Source organism: Sabethes cyaneus, chromosome 2 (genome assembly GCF_943734655.1).
Source record: "Sabethes cyaneus chromosome 2, idSabCyanKW18_F2, whole genome shotgun sequence".
Classification (NCBI taxonomy): Eukaryota; Metazoa; Arthropoda; class Insecta; order Diptera; family Culicidae; genus Sabethes; species Sabethes cyaneus.
In genome coordinates, this window is record NC_071354.1 from 184,172,079 (window position 1) to 184,189,729 (window position 17,651).

The 17,651-nt window shown below is 41.3% G+C and overlaps 2 protein-coding genes across 5 annotated transcripts; one reads left to right on the forward strand and one right to left on the reverse strand.

Annotated features, from left to right (window-relative positions):
- Positions 1-1,148: 1,148 nt before the first annotated feature.
- On the forward strand, positions 1,149-13,562 carry LOC128738435 (myoneurin). Of its 2 annotated transcripts, XM_053833559.1 has the most exons (7): positions 1,149-1,299; positions 2,668-3,433; positions 3,522-3,624; positions 4,100-4,196; positions 4,263-5,219; positions 5,284-5,599; positions 13,046-13,562. In XM_053833559.1, exons 2-7 carry the CDS (start codon positions 2,683-2,685, stop codon positions 13,192-13,194), a joined length of 2,373 nt encoding a protein of 790 aa, XP_053689534.1. In that variant the 5' UTR covers positions 1,149-1,299; positions 2,668-2,682; the 3' UTR covers positions 13,195-13,562. The 2 variants fall into 2 exon arrangements, with proteins under 2 accessions (XP_053689534.1, XP_053689535.1); XM_053833560.1 differs by lacking the exons at positions 1,149-1,299; positions 2,668-3,433 and adding an exon at positions 1,964-2,497.
- A 63-nt stretch (positions 13,563-13,625) lies between these two features.
- On the reverse strand, positions 13,626-15,982 carry LOC128738437 (pyrimidodiazepine synthase-like). Of its 3 annotated transcripts, none has more exons than XR_008412109.1 (4): positions 15,620-15,982; positions 14,561-15,153; positions 14,321-14,497; positions 13,626-13,830 (listed from the first exon to the last, which is right to left on the reverse strand). XR_008412109.1 is itself a non-coding variant. In XM_053833562.1 (4 exons), exons 1-3 carry the CDS (start codon positions 15,645-15,647, stop codon positions 14,372-14,374), a joined length of 747 nt encoding a protein of 248 aa, XP_053689537.1. In that variant the 5' UTR covers positions 15,648-15,982; the 3' UTR covers positions 13,626-13,830; positions 14,336-14,371. The 3 variants fall into 3 exon arrangements, 2 of the variants coding, with proteins under 2 accessions (XP_053689537.1, XP_053689536.1); XM_053833562.1 differs by having other exon boundaries at positions 14,336-14,497; XM_053833561.1 differs by having other exon boundaries at positions 14,376-14,497; positions 15,620-15,981.
- Positions 15,983-17,651: the final 1,669 nt, after the last annotated feature.

Below are 17,651 nucleotides of genomic sequence, written 5' to 3' on the forward strand. Positions count from 1 at the left end.
CATCTAAAGCAAGTTAACTTTGTACAACTTTACAATGCAGATAATTCATTTTCCCGAAGGAAAATCCGGAAAAACCGGATATTATTCGTGGGTGTTCGAAGTTTGAATCACACCTCAAAACGTGATTCAAACTTCGAACACTTTTTATTTATCTCATATCTTTGAAATAATGCATGAAATATTGTGTTTTAACTATGCTTTAGTACATATATATCTTGCACTTACCTAATAATCGCGAAGTATGAAGGTAAATGTTCTAAACTTGGTAAAATAATGCAAACGAAAAAACAGCTACTTTTACACGAAACGCTAAGAGTATGCGAACGAAATTAAAATCTGAGTTCTCACTTTTTTCCAGCGCCTGCTGATTTCTTACAAGAAGTTCTACAGTTCAATGTCATACCTCACTGGATAGAGGACATTCTAACGAACACGGTGGTGTACAATAAGCGTAACATTTTATCAAATTAGCGATACTAACGAGCATTTTATTCTGAAGTGTTCGAAGTTTGAGACTGTTCTAAGTTTGAATCAGAACGGTAGAAGGCTGATGATTTTTTCCGAGCGTTTTGGTTGTACTGGACTCGAGGTTATGTTTCTCCATTTCCTTATATTTTTCCTAGTCATTTTTCTTCTTTATCACTGATTAAAAAAGCTTGTAGTAGATACCCCCCGCACTTTGATTAACACTGGCACTTATCTTCATTCAAACCTGGGCGTTGCGGCTCCCACAGGTATCTGAAGAACAGACCCGCTATCGTCGCGCGGAACCGGCACGCGAAAAAAAATTCAAACGGAAGAACCGAACAAAATGGCGGATGCCACGCTCGCGATTTCACGATTTTTGAATTTCGATACCGCAATTAATAAATCACGTTGTTATCGTCACCGACTTGTTTTATCAAACGTCAGATTAATTTAAAGTAACTTTCAATATTTAATCTCACTACCAATAGAATCAATATCACTCCTATCTAAAAAAGAGAACCCTCGCTATAACGCGTCCGATGTCGTCACACTTTTTTCGAGAATCATTTTTGGTGAATATTATTTTTATTTATCTCAATGAGAGAACCACCCTAATACATCCTGTCATTCGCCTCGCGTGGTTCATCGTTCATTTCTGCTGTCAAGCAAGTGAAATTTGTATCAGCGCTTAATTCGCGTAGTTGCGTATCGCAATATTTTACAATAAAGTCGCGGTTTTGCTTAATTTTTGACTGAAGCAAACGTAAAAATTGGACATTATAGTAAGTGCTTCCTGTTTATAAGAAAACTTTTGGTAAATATCCGTAAAATGTGAGTATTTTCGATTTTATTCGCTTGCTGTCTCTTCTGTCGATCCGTGCATGAAAAATCAATATTTCAATACAGCTTTTCCTCGTCGTTTATCATACACAATCACCGCACCAGGGAAAGCCTAGTTTTGATGCTCTCAAAAGCAAGAAAATATTTCTGTTTTTCAGAAAATGTTTAATGATTCTCAACGGAGCCAAGCGCTTATTAATCATTTACATATTTCGTTACTATTTCATATCAATAATGATTTGCCGGAATTGCTAAAACAAAAATTTGTTTGGCTTGTTCAATAATGAATGCTTTGAGACATGTTAATGTTTTGTAAAATTCATTTACAGCGGTGCAGAATGAACTTGTACCTCTGCAACTGCAAAACCGCGTCCCTGTTATCAAGAACTGACAAAAGTCCATTATATATGCCCTTTTGTTTATTTGAATCGAATTGGACAAACCACAAACGATTACTTTAGATTTGACGCCAGCTGGCATGTTACGTTTAATTTCTATTTTCATGCCTTTTCCGAAGCCTCCTTACATAAGAAAAAGCATTCACTGATGATTACCGTCACGCTTTAACTCAACAGAACTGTGTTGGCGATGGAGTTCGATCCTTCCGCGTATCACTGTGCGATATGCCTATTCCGAGCGCATCCCATCGAGACGCTGTCCGAGATAACGATCGCAGCCGTCATCGGACGTGGTCGGCCCATTCCGGCACTTCCGCTGCTTTCGAAGGAATGTCGCTACAAGGGAAAGGTGTTTACCAGGCGGTTTAAAAAAGACAATTATCTTCGCTACGATTGGCTTACCGGTTGTGACGTAGAGAACAAGCTGTTCTGCTGGCCTTGTTACATCTTTTGTTCGGATCCCACTGATACTTGGGGCTACAAGGGTTTCGATGGGTTGAGCAATTTCAGTAATTCCGTTAAAACACACGTTAACCAGGATATGCATCTGGTGAATGCTGAGAAGTACAACTACTACGCTGTCGATGATAAGAAGATAAGCTTAGAACGATCGCTAGGTCAACAGTTCAGTGGGTATTTAGGACGCAGGAAGACCGAAGAAATTGTACCAGTGACTTCGGTTCGGGTGCCGGAAGATGTTGAGGACGATGAGCTCGATGTACGGCAACCGCCGGATGTGTTGGTGGAGTTGTTAGGAGAGACTAATAAGGGAGATGTACCCTTTAGTGCAAGTATGTTCAAAAGAAGTTTATTGGATTGGGAGGCTTTTAGTATTTGGTTTTAACTTTTGAGGCGTCAAAGGCACCCTGTTGTGGTAACGACGAGGATGAGACGATTGTCTTGTAGGGTTAGTAGAATGCGGTCAATCTAACGACTTATTTTATTGTTTTTTGGTGTACAGCTACAATTGGCTATCATGGCAAATAATTCGACATACCACTGTATAGTGTGCACACTCACCAAGATCCCATTTGCTTCGTTGGGTAAAGAAAGTCAGCATAAGATAGTGAAAAGTGGCCGACCCATGAAGCAGATACCAATATTGCAAACCAAATATAAAAATGCTTTCAACATGAAAACTCACGGCTGGGTAACTGGCTGTGACAAAAATCAACTTGTGTATTGTTGGCCTTGTTTGTTGTTCAGTACTAGCGAATACGACACATGGGGAAGACGAGGCTTTAGCGATTTTCATCGGTTATCGCATGCCATTTTTGAACATTCAAAGGATGCTTCCCATCAAGCAAAGAGTACAACTTTAAAGCTGTGGATGGAAAATTCCTCCGATGCAAGCGACGATAGCAGCGACGAGGAACTTGAATGTATTCCCGAGCTAGATTTTCTAAATTCAAACGTGTCGGATTCGGAAGAAGAGCTTGACATCAAACCGAACGTGGAAGCGCTGAACGCTTCCTCCTCGTCCTCATCACAACAGGCCGTGACAGCCATTCTTGATCTTTGTGACCCAGCGGGAGTTAAGGAGATAGAAGTTTCCAGGAGCAGCCCGATTGTGATAAGGGACACATCACCGGTTGCGTCCGTGAGCTCCGATGTGGGGCCGCCTATTTTAATCGCTTCGTCAGCTGTAACTACCGCAGCCGCACCTGTTGCTTCTATCCAAAAACCCGCCGCTGCTTCTCAAGAGGAAGAAATTGCCAAAATTTATCGTACGTTAAGTGCACATTTCCTGCCTTTCAACACAATATATGTGTGCGTAATTTAATGGAAAAGATAATCTCGTATTTTATTTTCTAGGAGATACAGTAGACATGTCGAGCGGAACGGGTACGGAAAAGTATCAGCTCAAGTGGCACTCTCACCAACAGAATCTAAATTCTTCGATCTCTTGTCTTTATAAGTAAGTATAATTGTTTTTATAACAGTAGTTTTTACAATCGACAGAGGGAACGGTAGCAGAATGTAATGAAACAAAGGTGTTGATAGTGTCTCCAGGGCGAGGCAAGGCGTGAGGGGTTAAAAACCGAAAATTAGTGAAGGAAGAGTCATTGAACGTCACGTGTAGTGCGTTGTTCGTAGCAAGTGCCTGTACAGTGTCGTAGATCCGTCAGTAAAACGAGTTAGATTAAACTTCTCATTCGATGAATTGACCACAACAGACGAAGGAAGAGGCACAATTTGTGTCTAAAAGTAACAACCCGCCGGTGTGGGTGGAGATTGAAATACGTCGCACGCTAAATAAGAGGGTTGTAATGATTCCTGTTTTATCCAGTCTGCTGTGGTTCAAAGCTTCATCAACATCGGCGATCCGTAGGGCCTGGGAGAAGTTGGGTTCTAAACCGAATATTCTCTGAATATTGTTATTTTATTTTTAGAAATGACAGATACGCCGATGTTATGCTAATAACTTGTAACAACGAAGAAAACTTCTCCATAGCGGCTCACAAACTAGTTCTAGGAACATCCAGTACGGTAAATTAGCATCCACGACTCTATTTTACCATCTAAATTATTTAATTCGCTTCCCTTTGCTTGCAGTATTTCGCCAACATCTTTGAAAAGAATCTAACACCACCGAATACCATGACGTACATCGTTCTGCCACCGGAACTGACCAGACGTGCACTGCAGACGTTGATCCAGTACATGTACACCGGCGAATCGACCGTATCGGTGGACATCTTGAATGAGGTCCTACGCGGTGGTGAGCTACTGAAAATTCGTGGTCTCTGGCGAAATCCTGGCGGAGCACCGGAAGGTGCAGCCTCTTCCGAGCACACCGTTCCTACCGGTACTCACGGTCGCCATCGAACGGAAAGGATTTCCGTTGACCGGATACCGCTGCAGGAACCACGAGTAGCCCAGAATCCAGTATCCGTACACGATAGTCCGGTGATTGTGACAAATTCATCCAAAACTTACGGGATAAGTCAGACCGCTCAAACACCGGCCAGCTCATCAGCACCGATTATCAATGTTAAAAAGGATGTTGCCATCGATCCTGGGGCGGAACGGTGCAGATCGGGCGCAGGTCAATGTGGCGGTTTCTCACCTAATACGAAACGAACTCACACGATCATAAATCAGGAAAATAGCCCTCAGACACCCCGGCAGCACAACATCCCAAGGTTATCCCCCTCCAGAGCGGTTCTCTCCAACACTGAAAATGTTCCAAATCCAGTCAGCGCCGCTCAAACAATGCCGGAAGAACTGAATTTTCTAAATGTTAAAGAAGAGCCGGTAGAGTGGACGGATGTTGGTGCTGGTGAAATTAGTATAGACAAAACAGGGCTCGCTCAGGTAAAAGTGGAATTGAAAGAAGAAGGAATCACTGACGCGAGAAGTATAGAACAAGCACAGGAACAGGTGTATTCTCCGTTAACATGCGAACTGTGTAGTGAAACTTTCACCGTCCCAGCTGAATGGGTACGTCACATCGAAAGTCATACGGATACTCCACATACGGCCACGAAGCGTCGACGTCGGATGGGAAACGTAAGTTCTAATCATGAATTCGAACCGATCTTTTCAATTTTTATCAACCAACGTTTATTTGTAGGATAACGACGCGGACACCACGGCCGCTCTGAAGTGCGATCTGTGTGCCATGTATTTCGTAACTCCGGCCGAGTGGGTGCGTCACGTGCAGAGCACCCACACCGAAACCGAACTAGCCATGTCCAACAACAGCACCCTTCCCAGGCGGAGTAGCAAATCTTACGCCGGCTCGGACTTGCAGCATCCACAGGCGGTTACGTTTACCACGTCGTCGTCGGCGGCGGCGCATCAGCAACCACAGGAGCGGACTTGTTCCGTTTGCAACAAAGGCTTTCCATCCTACGCTAGCATGATTATTCACAAGCGAACACACACGGGTATGGGTTCTTCTTGTGATTGAGTCTATAGACAGGAGAGTAGTTAAAGACCGCCATGCTTAACGAACTGTACAGGTAATTGTTTTGCTTTGATCGTGTGGAGAAATGGCCGATTAGATGTAGTCACTGTCGTTATCTTGAAGCTTTGATTTAATCGGTACAACTACAACTTGTACAGTGAGATTCATAGATCTGCCCTTCAAAGAAATCGGTAATATTTTTAAAGGTGTGAAACAGTTGATCATTATGTTTTTGACCGCCACCTTACTTATCTCCAAATTTCGAATAAACATTTTAAATCAGGAAGTACCTAGTGTCTAGCATTTTTTTTTTTCCAAAATCTAAAACGTGGCTGATGCCAACTGAAAAAATTAGTTAAATTTTTGCGTTATACCTGAATACTGAGAAGCACTGGTCGTTTAATTTTAGAACGAAGGACGAAGTCTAATTCGCTGGACGAAAAAAAGATTAGCAACTTTCTGTCGCAATATACTCCCCCATCGAAACCGAAGATTTTTTACTATGATGTATGAATGAACGATTAACGATTCGATCAGACGAACATTCACTTTTTGTGACTAGATTCCGTTGGACAATGGAAGCTGACTGTCAGGGAATATCACAATGCGACTTTCTATTGCAACAGTCGTTATGATATGCACAAAGAAGATTGTACGCCGTACATATGCTAAGAAAGATCAACAACGGACCATATAGATGTTAGAGGAGCGAATTTCTACTATAAATAGCAAGAATTTTTTATATTTCTACAATTGAAATACAAGAAATAGAAACCAGCGAGTCTATCATACCATGGAAGAATGTCAGGCTGCTCTAAGAGACGCGATTTCCCTGTATGGATTCCAGTATTTTAAGTATTTTTTTCCGCCTGGTCGACGATGGCGATCTGATATGTAAAGCAACCTTGAAGATCTCGGTGATAATTCCAAGGGAGCAGGGATCAAAAATCATATCGATGGGAGTGAACACTAACAATCCCTCCAATTTCACAGTAGCTGAACAGTAGGTTGAGAAGGTGGAAGTTTTTCGCTATCTTGACCAGGGCCCTGCAACGTCACCTTCAATTGCATAGCGTCACTCATAAATGAAGCAGTGAAGCTTCGGTTTCTACAGCGTCTACAGCTTGGGAACCCAGTAAACCATTTGGTTTGTATATCTCGATTGCAACTGAGGTATACGAAATCATATCTGAACGAAAAAGTTATATTTCACGCCATATAAGAGCATATATGTACCAAAGTGGATGCGATATACGTGCGAAAATTTTGACAACTATTTGTAATTCTATTTTGCGCAGTTTTTATAACACGCAATACTCCTGAATATATGATATAGATATAATCAAATATTGCAATTGTCTATCCTGCTTTATAATTCACAGTCATGAATTGTATATGAAGACACGCACGACTGCAAAACAACTTATTGTTCACTTCGATTTGACATACTCTAATCGTTATACAACTCCAATATGAAATTGACATGAAAACGATTTAATGTGAACTTTCTATTACGATTTTGTGTTATCTGGGAAGTCGTCTCCATTCCACTCGGTCCATGGCCGCAATTCGCCAGCCGCATACTCTGCGTAGGGTCCGCAGGTCACCTTCCACTTGATCGATCTTGCCATCTTTCTCGCTGCGCGCCCCGCCGTCGCAGCGAAGTCGGATCATTATTGAGAACTTTTTTAACCGGGCTGTCATCCGACATCCTCACGACGTGCCCAGCCCATCGCAGGCGACTGATTTTTGCGGTGTGAGCGATGGGTGGTTCCCTAAGCAGCTGATGCAATTCATGGTTCGTTCGCCTCCTCCACGTTCCGTCTTCCATCTGCACTCCGCCGTAGATGGTGCGCAACACCACTTAGGGCGCGTTGGTCCTCCACGATCATAGTCCGTGCCTCATGGCCGTAAAGGACTACGGTCTAATCAGCGTCTTAGAGATTGTTAACTTCGTGCTGTGGCGAATTTTGTTCGATCGCAGCGTCCTCGGTGTCCGAAGTAGGCTCGATTTCCTGCCATAATGCGTCTTTTTATTTCTCTGCTGGTGTCGTTGTCTGCGGTAACCAGTGAGCCCAGATACACGAACTCTTCTACCACCTCGATTTCCTCACCGTCTCAATGAATCCGGGGAAGGAGGTCAGCAGCAGTGCATAATCTGCCATAGCTGATCTCGATCGACCGTGTCATACGCCGATTTGAAGTGAATGAATAAATGATGCGTAGGCACGTTGTATTCGCGACATTTCTGCAACACTTGCCGAAGCGCGAAAATTTGATCCGTGGTGGCACGGGCACCCAGGAATTTCCGCTTGATATTGCCCCACGAACTCCGAGTTGAACTCCGTCCGAACTCGAGTACCTTGTAGGCGGCGTTCAACAGTGTGATTGCGCGGTAATTACAACAATGCAACTTGCTGCTCTTTTTGTAGATCGGACACACGATGCCTTCCGTCCACTCCTCCGTTAGTAGCTCCTCCTCCCAAATCTTAACAATGACCCAGTGCAGCGCTCTAGTCAGTGCGTCACCACCGTATTTCAGCAGCTCGCCGGGTAGCTGATCAGCCCCAGCCGCTTTATTAGAAAGCAAGGATATATCATATTGAAAATTTTTGCCAATAGGCTACATAAAGTAGAGCAACATTTTTTTAAATTATTGATGGAATGCCGTCGTGGCCGAGGTTCGATGAGCTCTTCAAGGTAGAGCAAGCGTTCAGGATAATCTGCGTTGATCTAAGTGTCTCATGAGAGAAAACTGCGCTAAACTGAGTACGAAATGTATTTCTGTATGTGTATTTCTTGTTCATTCGTTTATAACGAGTATTGAGGGAAATATAGCGACATTTAAATTGATATGTACCATGTTTCGAGAATCTCCTTAGAGCCATCTGTTTAGCAGATTTACAACTTTTTAAAGTGCTGGTAGACCATGGGGAATGTGAGGGTTTGCAGAAATGTCTCTTTGGAGCAAATAACAGTAAAAGGAAGTATAGTTTTATCTCTTGTATTTATGGCTAGGTAGCAAAAAGAGCGTTTTGAGGTTTTCGGATTATGGGGGATATTCATACGAACAAAAGTTCCAAAAATACTATATTGCTAAAATGAAAACAGAAGACACCATGTCATGGCTTCGTGGTTAGTGCTGCTAGCAGGTTAGCTTCTTTTGTAGATCTATAACTATTACGTTGGCGGTATCAGCATCTTTGGCTCGTGCGGCACGTTTCTCACCATCATTTACGTTGGTGGAATCGTTGTCATTACCCGACTCAGGGGCGGACTGGGAGCCAAAGGGCCCACCGGGCCTTTGAGGTTAGGGGCCCCAGTTTGCAATATTCTCATGATAGTAAATTAACACAAAAGGCACTCACTCAGGCACTGTCGAGTTTTGAGTAGGGGAACTGTGGGTAAAATGAACAGGGGGGGTAAAATGAACAGGTAGCCAAATTTCCAGTAAACCGATTAAAATCTGTTCCATATCAATAGGTATCTTCTTCTAGAAGTATTTCAAGCTATTTAAGACAATATGTGGTGATCATAAACGTTCTAAAGTGAAAAAAATTGAAAAAGTAAAAAATATTTGTTGAAATCTGACGCCGATGTTAATTTCCACTATTAGTATATAAGCTTTTTTGGCGAAACAAATTGAATTTCGTCTATTTGTATCATTTAGTGTTGTTTGCTTATCACTGTCCTGCGGATCTGTCGAAAATTCCAAATATTTTTATCAACTGTTTGTTTATAATAAACACTAGAAAACAATTGGTGTTTTGGGGGAAAAATGAACACTTCACTATGGGGGCAAAATGAACAGTGTGTATCATGATGTTTTATTTTCCATTTATCAGCAGCCAAGACCTAATTACAATTCAATCAATAAAAATGATGAAGTTTCTCGAAAAATGACGGAAAATGACCGATGAAGCGAGTTGAAAGTCAAGCATTGTTTGAACCTGGCGAAGATACATTATGTTAACTTTGTGGAGTCCTATTTTAATTCCAGCAGCCTTGTTGATTATCTACAGCTTATGTAGAACAATGATAAGGTAAAATAATGTTTAATTTATCCAAGCTGCATGTTAACTTTAGTTTTCCATGACATGTTCATTTTGCCCTCACTGCATGTTCATTTTACCCACACGAAAAAAATCAGGCTCGAATGTAACGCTTTCGGAAATAAGGAATTTTTCATGACAAATCGTCTTTTTTCAAACATCTTTATATTTTGCTACATGGAATATGAATCCAGCTTTCAATTCATGTAGTGCGTTCAGCATTTGGTTGGTTCCTGGGGAAGCAAATGGCGAAATTGCTAAGGGTGTTCATTTTCCCCCCAGTTCCCCTATCGGGAGAACGGGCTCGATGCTCGAAACAAAACAAACTCAGTCGTTATTAGGACCGAGTTACCAGCTTTTAGCGTGTGCGTCATATTAGCGGTTCACGGTACTTTAGTTTGGACGCATTTTCCTTCAACCCAATCTTCGTTACTTTGAGTTTTAGTTTGTTCAGCCACCACCACAGATGTTCTATCAACAATATCCATTTCATTGCAGACTAACTAACTAGATTTGCTGAAGATTGTACCTGTGTGTTGCTCCTTTCATAACATCCTGTACCGGCATGTTGAACAGCCCACATGAGGGACCATCACGTTGATAAAGTTCCCTGCGAGGTTAGAATGGCCACGATTTGACGGTCGATGGTATCATACGCAACTTTGAAATCAATGAAGCGTACTCGGAAGAGAACTTTCCACATTCTGATGAGTGCCACTGTGCATCTTTGCCAGCAATGCAACGTTTTCCTCCTCTATCACCCATTTATATTTTTGCAGATTTTAAGTTATATGGTTAATGACATGCAAAATTGCAAATATCAAATAGGTAAGCTGATTTTATAAATGATAGGATGTCAACAGTTCAATATACATGAGTAGTTTACTGCGTCTACACGTCAGAACAGAACAGTTCATAGTGCAAGTGATTCCCGTGCCGAGTTATAGCTATCCCTGGAATTGAACTCTTGGATTCTCCTATAAGAATCCTGCTTCTATAAGCAAGGTATTCTGTTCGAATCCTCTGCAGAATTTCTTCACACGATTCCAATGTGAGGAGTGCCCGAGACTCTGCGCGAATCTTTTTGGTTCGTCCTGGTAGATCTGCGGAAAAAGAACCCACCGTCTAAAAACGCCAGCACGAATAGCGCGTGCTCGCCAGTCCAGAGGAGAGGTTCGCCAGCAACGACACACGGAGTTTCTACAAAACGGTCAGGTGCAAGAATTTTGCCATGCCTGTGATGTGCAATGATAGTGCTGGCAACCTGCTTACTGACAAAGCGACGGTTTCCAGACGCTGTTGAATAGAGAAGTAAACACGAAGATCAGCAGGTATAGGATAAGAATTTTGAGCGACGGCCAAACTGTGGAGCCACCAACACAGGAGGAGGTCAAAAGAGCAATCGGTGAGCTGAAAAACGGTAAGGTTGCTGTAAAGGATGGTATCCTGGCTGAACTTCTAAAAGCGGAGAGCGAGCAGCTGTACGAAACAATTCGCCACCTTATTGTCAGGAACAGAATATGGGAGGAAAATAAATATCGGAGGGGTGGTTGACTGGCCTCATTTCCCATAATTTTAAAAACGGACATCGACTTGAGAGTAAAAACTATCGAGGTATTACGTTGATCAATTTTGCCTATAAGGTGCTCTCCCTATCCTGTGTTTTAGACTGAGTCTGTTAGCTGGAGTTCTTCGTCGGCGAGTATCAAGCTGGGTCGCTTCACGATGAATCAGATATTTACCCTGCGTCTAGTAACTGACGAGTTCCGGGAGTACAACTTGCAGACTCATCATATTTTTATGAATTTCAAGGCGGCATACGATTCAGTGAAACGAAATGAGCATTGACAGTTAACGCTAGGACATGGTTTTCCCACAGAACTAGTTACGTTGATTCGTGTAACGCTGGATGAGTAAAAATTATGAGTCAGAATAGCAGATGAGACCTCACGTGCTTTTTTAGTCCAGTATTGAGTACTGGAGGACTATAATTCATTCGGCACAAGATCGTTAACAGACCGTCGCCACTGAAGTAAACTAAGTATGGAGCTTAAACCGACAGTTCAATATTTATAAGTAGTCAAATAACTGCGGATGAAATACTAATTCTACTTTTAAATACTCAGAATTTAAGCTGGTAATATTTTCGGAGCTTGAACCCCAACAGCTCAACTTATATGATTTCATGAATCATGGCGTCCCAGCAATCGAATATTCGTGAGTCATAGAAAAAGTTTAATTGAAATAGAAATGTTGGTTTAAAGTTCGGGGCACCAAAAGTCCTATTTGAAGCTGAATTTTCAATCATCAAATCGTAAGATTTCATAAATCATGGGGCCCCAGCAATCAAACATTCGTGAGTCATAGAAAAAAATTAATTGAAAGAGAAATTTTGGTTTAACGTTCGGGGCTCCAAAAGTCCCATTTGAAGCTGAATTTTCAATCATCAAATCGGTTGATTTCATAAATCATGGAGCCCCAGTAATTGAACATTCGTGAGTCATAGAAAAAGTTTAATTGAAATAGAAATTTTGGTTTAAAGTTCGGGGCTCCAAAAGTCCCACTTGAAGCTGAATTTTCAATCATCAAATCGGTTGATTTCATAATCGCCCTTCGATCGGAATACATCGCATGCTATAACACACGTCGACTGGGACGTTTCTGATCGGAACGAGCCCGATCGGAATGCAGAATCGAGGCGATTATTGGAAACAAGCGATGCTATCGTTACGCACAGTGGCAGCAATTATCAAAAGAACATAGTCTATAAAAATAATAATTACGATCAGAAATATGAGGAAGTCCCATCACATGAGAATGATAACGAATTATGGCACGTACGATAAGTAACACCTCATGGAAATAATCAATAAATTTTTGTATTATAGATAAGGCGTGGATAAGAATCACGAAATTATTCAATTCAATTGCTGCTATATTAAAAATATGTGAAAGCGAAGATATTCACCCCTCATTCTGTATTCCGACAGATCTAAGTTCGTTCAACCTATTTCGAACGAATTGTTTCGCCCATTTGGTTTTGCTGGCGTAATGAAGAATACCATCTACTTTCATTAAAAAAATGGTCGTTTGAAATACAAAACAAGGCTGATTATCCTAAACATAAAAAATTTACAAAAAAGGTTAGATTATGGTCAGACTTAGAACTAGGATGCTACAATCTATGTCTTTAATCTCTTTTACAACAAGATTAAAATCTATGATCATTTTATTTAATTTAAGAGCACGTCCCGCAGATAGGCCGAATATCTCCTTTCCCGTTGAACTCAGCATAGCGGTCTTGCACCATATATTCTCCACATTCTTACTGGTACAGTTCGAACTCATTAATCAAGCATGTATGCTACTTTCAGGTGAACGCCCATTCTACTGTGAAATCTGCAATAAAGGCTTCAATGTGAAGTCCAATCTTTTGCGGCACATGCGAACATTGCACAACCAACAGGGCAGCCAATCACCGACGCAAGGCGATCCGGACAGCAGTCACAGTTCCAACGACTAGACGACCGGCGATGGTCCTCTGGTGGTCTCGCGCGTTCTCTAGAGGTAGCAAGCTGTATGTTAAATGTTTTAACCTTAGGTAAGACCAAAAATCGCAGTGCAGCAAACCCGTTTTTACGCCAATCTAGCTTAACCATCCTTTTGTACAGTCAAGTGTAAATGTTAAGCGAATCCGCTCTGTCACTTTTTCAACTATCCTTAAGGCTTCCCTGATGTAACGTTTTCGACCGCTTTCAATCTCTATGCACTAGTGCAAGTACCGCCGCTCACTATCTACATCTAGCGCGAGCGGGGCCAACGTCGTTGTCCATATTCATTGTGGCAGTTAACATTGATCTACCGCTAAAACATTTCGGTGGTGATAGAAAGAGGGGCATTTTTCTTTTCTTTCGAACTAGAGCGTAGAGCATAATGTAACGAACGTTTGTCAGTAAGTAAAAATTAAGTATATATTTATTCGTACAATCGACGAAGCTGATATTTTTGACATTGTTCAGATCCGAAGTCCATTACACATTGCTTTGTTTTGTTTGCGATTTGATTGAGTTATATTTATTCGATCTAGTGAAGTTCACTGTATTTCTTCAACGTTTCACGATTTTTGAGCTACCAAACGCGAAACCTTTTGGCATAGTTTCTGTAAGTTGTAGAGCGGAGTTAGTTAAAATAATTAGCTTGATACTAACGACAACACCCATGATTTTGTTAGTATTGTTTGCTTCGCACATGATTATTTACCGGTCAATTCCATGGTCCTGAATTTTCACGCTCTCAGCACAAATGCACAGTGATTACCTTTTCGACAAGATTTGCCACATAAGCGATCTAAATTTGCGATCTTAGTATCTAGCCGAAATTTCCTCCAAACCCTTTAAAAATTTTTTCTAATCTTTAGGAAACTCAAGCTGAAGAAATGATTGTGAAGTGTACATAGAAACAGTGACAGAAATAAATTTAGCCCGTGCATCGTAAATTTGGAATTTGGCCGCTTTATTTGCTTATAAAACTCAGGTGAGATTATCTAATAATAGTACCGTGGGTCCATCTTTGATGGGAATGTTAGTATCAGTGAACAAAAGCGTGCACCTAGTGATGACGTACGAAACATGATTACAAATATGCTTTACATTGGAGAAACAAACTTCTGAAGCAGCCAAGCTGTTTATTCGTTTGAATGCTTACGCTACGCAGTCGTAGTTATTCTCTCCTGCTTTGCGACTCTGCAAAAACTTGGTATGGCTTTCAGTGGAGAGAAATGACTTTTTCACGGCTTCATCCTTCTGCATGAGATCGCGCCATTGTAGCTGTGAAAGAATAAAAAAAACTCATTCCTAAAGAATTCCACTGTGAAACAGAACCAAACTCACCAACTTGCCAAAACGTTCCCTGTCGAGCTCGTATTTATCGCCCAGAGCAAACTTCAGCAAATCAACCCGCTCGCACCACGGCCAAATCATATAGTCCAGCATACCGGGCTTGTCGCCTCCGTAATATGGAGTTGCTCGAGATTTTAGCTCTTTTTCGAAAATATCTAAACCAGTACCGAACTCGGTAATGGCACCCGGTGGAATGCCGTCACTGGAGAACATGATCCGATAGTAAGGTGAAATAACCAAACCATTAAATCGCTCGATCAGGATACGATCCTGAGCCTTCTGGAAAGCATCCACCGGATATAGTTTGCGCTGTTTGTCCGGGTAGGCTTCCTCGATGTAGTCCGCGACGACAAGCGATTCGTAGAGCGTTTCGGTGCTCTTGCCGGGAACCTCCAGGGCAGGCACCTTGCCCAGAGGGTTTTTCTCGAAGTACCACTCGGGCTTTTCGCTCAAATTGATGTAGATTGTGTGATATGGTATTTTCTTAGCATCCAGAATCAGGTGTACCCGCTGAGCGTACGGGCAAAAACGCATCGAGTAAAGCCGGAGCTTTCCATCGTTTCCGAGCACGGGTGGAGTGGATCCTGAAAATAAATTCACAAAAAAAAATAACGCAAAACCCCATGCACTTATTCGATTTAGTCAACTGTCTTATTAATGAGGATAAATTATGGGTTATTCTGTATAAATTATGGGTAGGCGAAAATTTATTCATAAAATTTAGCTTGATGTTTTGTGAAAAGGTGAAAACTTTAGGACCATATATTTGTTTTTGAAGTTTTCCATGAAAGGAAAAATTTTAAACCTTGCGTACCTTAAATTATGCTGACCATCATAAAACATTCTCAAACACTAACCATCTAAAAATTCTCAAGTAGACTGATATGTAATCGCTAAATCCGTCATCGTTTCATACTGATGACCTCACCTTCAATATCTTCTTATTTGTCTTCATTCGCTATCGAAACATTCCTTCCTATCTTTCACTTATTTCACAGAACAAAAAAAAATCAATAAATCGTCTAGATTTGTCTAATGAATTATTCGTACCTTTTGCCAAATGCTTTCCACTGCTCATTTTAAAATTTTCCGGTTTACGTACTGTACGGTAACAAGCACAATATTCAGAGGTATCGCCCAGAAATTTCAGCGAAGCTGAATCGCGGTTGATTGATGACGAACAATCACTGAAGTCAAACTCTTGCTTTGGTCGATCCGTGTGCTGTCTGCTGTGTCTGCTTCTGTTTGATTGTTTTCCAGGTTTTCTACATTTTCTACATCAGGGGGCTGATATGACGTCACATTTTCGTTGCTCACATGAAAAAGGCGGCAAACGCAAAGCGATTTCACAAAACGAATTTAACTAACCATTTTCACAGTTTCATGTATTTCGCATCAATTGCCTGCCTGGCATTGGCTATGTGATGCTAAAACCTTGGCTAAAATCAAACTTAAACTAACAAAATTTAACAATTTACACATCCAACTCGGTTGTCAGCTTGAGCCCATCTATGAAGCTGTCAGCTTGGGCCCGCTCTATGTTGGCTACGTTTTTTTGTAGAGGTTGGTATTGGAAGTGTCATTCCCAGGGGGCTGATATGACGTCACATTTTCGTTGCTCACATGAAAAAGGCGGCAAACGCAAAGCGATTTCACAAAACGAATTTAACTAACCATTTTCACAGTTTCATGTATTTCGCATCAATTGCCTGCCTGGCATTGGCTATGTGATGCTAAAACCTTGGCTAAAATCAAACTTAAACTAACAAAATTTAACAATTTACACATCCAACTCGGTTGTCAGCTTGAGCCCATCTATGAAGCTGTCAGCTTGGGCCCGCTCTATGTTGGCTACGTTTTTTTGTAGAGGTTGGTATTGGAAGTGTCATTCCCGTGGTCATTCCCGTGTTCTACATCCAACACCGCCACCGCAACGCAACCGCTGTGACCGTTTTGATGCTTTTACGTATGTACAAAACAAAGCGAGTGAATTGCATGAACTCTAGAGGATGAACTCCGCCGGAAAGCGTTTGACTTTTGAAAATGTGGAGTAAATCGTGATTTGGGCGAATTTAGCGCATGTAGGTATGTAATGATAGTACAGTACCACCCCGCTAATCCGACAAATTCATGGCCGGATTAACGAATTTTGACTCGATAATCCGGCAGTCAAACTAACGTCAGCGGGGTTTTGAGATGTCGTGTTGTTTACATCCAGACATAAACAACTCCGGAAATTTCCGAAAAAAATGTTGCAAATACGCAATAAATTTGTGTTGTACTAAGAAATGCTCAATTTATTGTATAAAATACTTTTAAATTCTTGTTTAGCTTAGAAATGAGCGCAAGAACGTCAATCTTTTGAGAAGAGTGATGAAAAATGGAGCTCCTGGCAAAATTGAACGCAGTTATAAGGAGCACCATTTACCCTTTCCATTTAGTTGTGTAACATCTTGACTCAAATAAAGACACCCAATGAAACAGTGTTCGGTTGAATGAAGCTAAGTACAATGCTTTTTAATTCAGAATTTTCCGGATTAGCGAGATCCGGACTATCGAGTCGTCGGATTATTGGGTGTCGGATTAGCGGGGGGATACTGTATAATCAATATATATAGAATGCCAGTGTCGCTGGTGTTTTATGGATATTTTGGTGGCAAACATGTTGCTGGTTCGTGTCTTGGATACGGGAACTACATTGTCAAATTGCCCAATAGAAAATTTTCCTGCCGACGAAATACCTTAAAACGACCAAATCGGGTGATTTATCCTACGTGATTTACGAAAAAGCAGAAAGATTTTTTATTGGGCTGCCTTTTTAGTTTGACAATCAGATTCCCGTTTCGATTCGATTACTCACACATATGCGCATACAATGTAAATACATAATTTTCAAATGTGTGATGTTTACCACGAGCACTGCAGCGACACTGGCATTCTATATATATTGATTCTACTGTAATGATTTATGAGTTTCTATAATTCAGTTTTCAAATTATCGACTTATTAACTTCTCATTTTTTATTGTTTGCCTGTCAGATTTTTTTTCGCAGTTTTCCGTTTTTAAAATTTTGAATTTTCA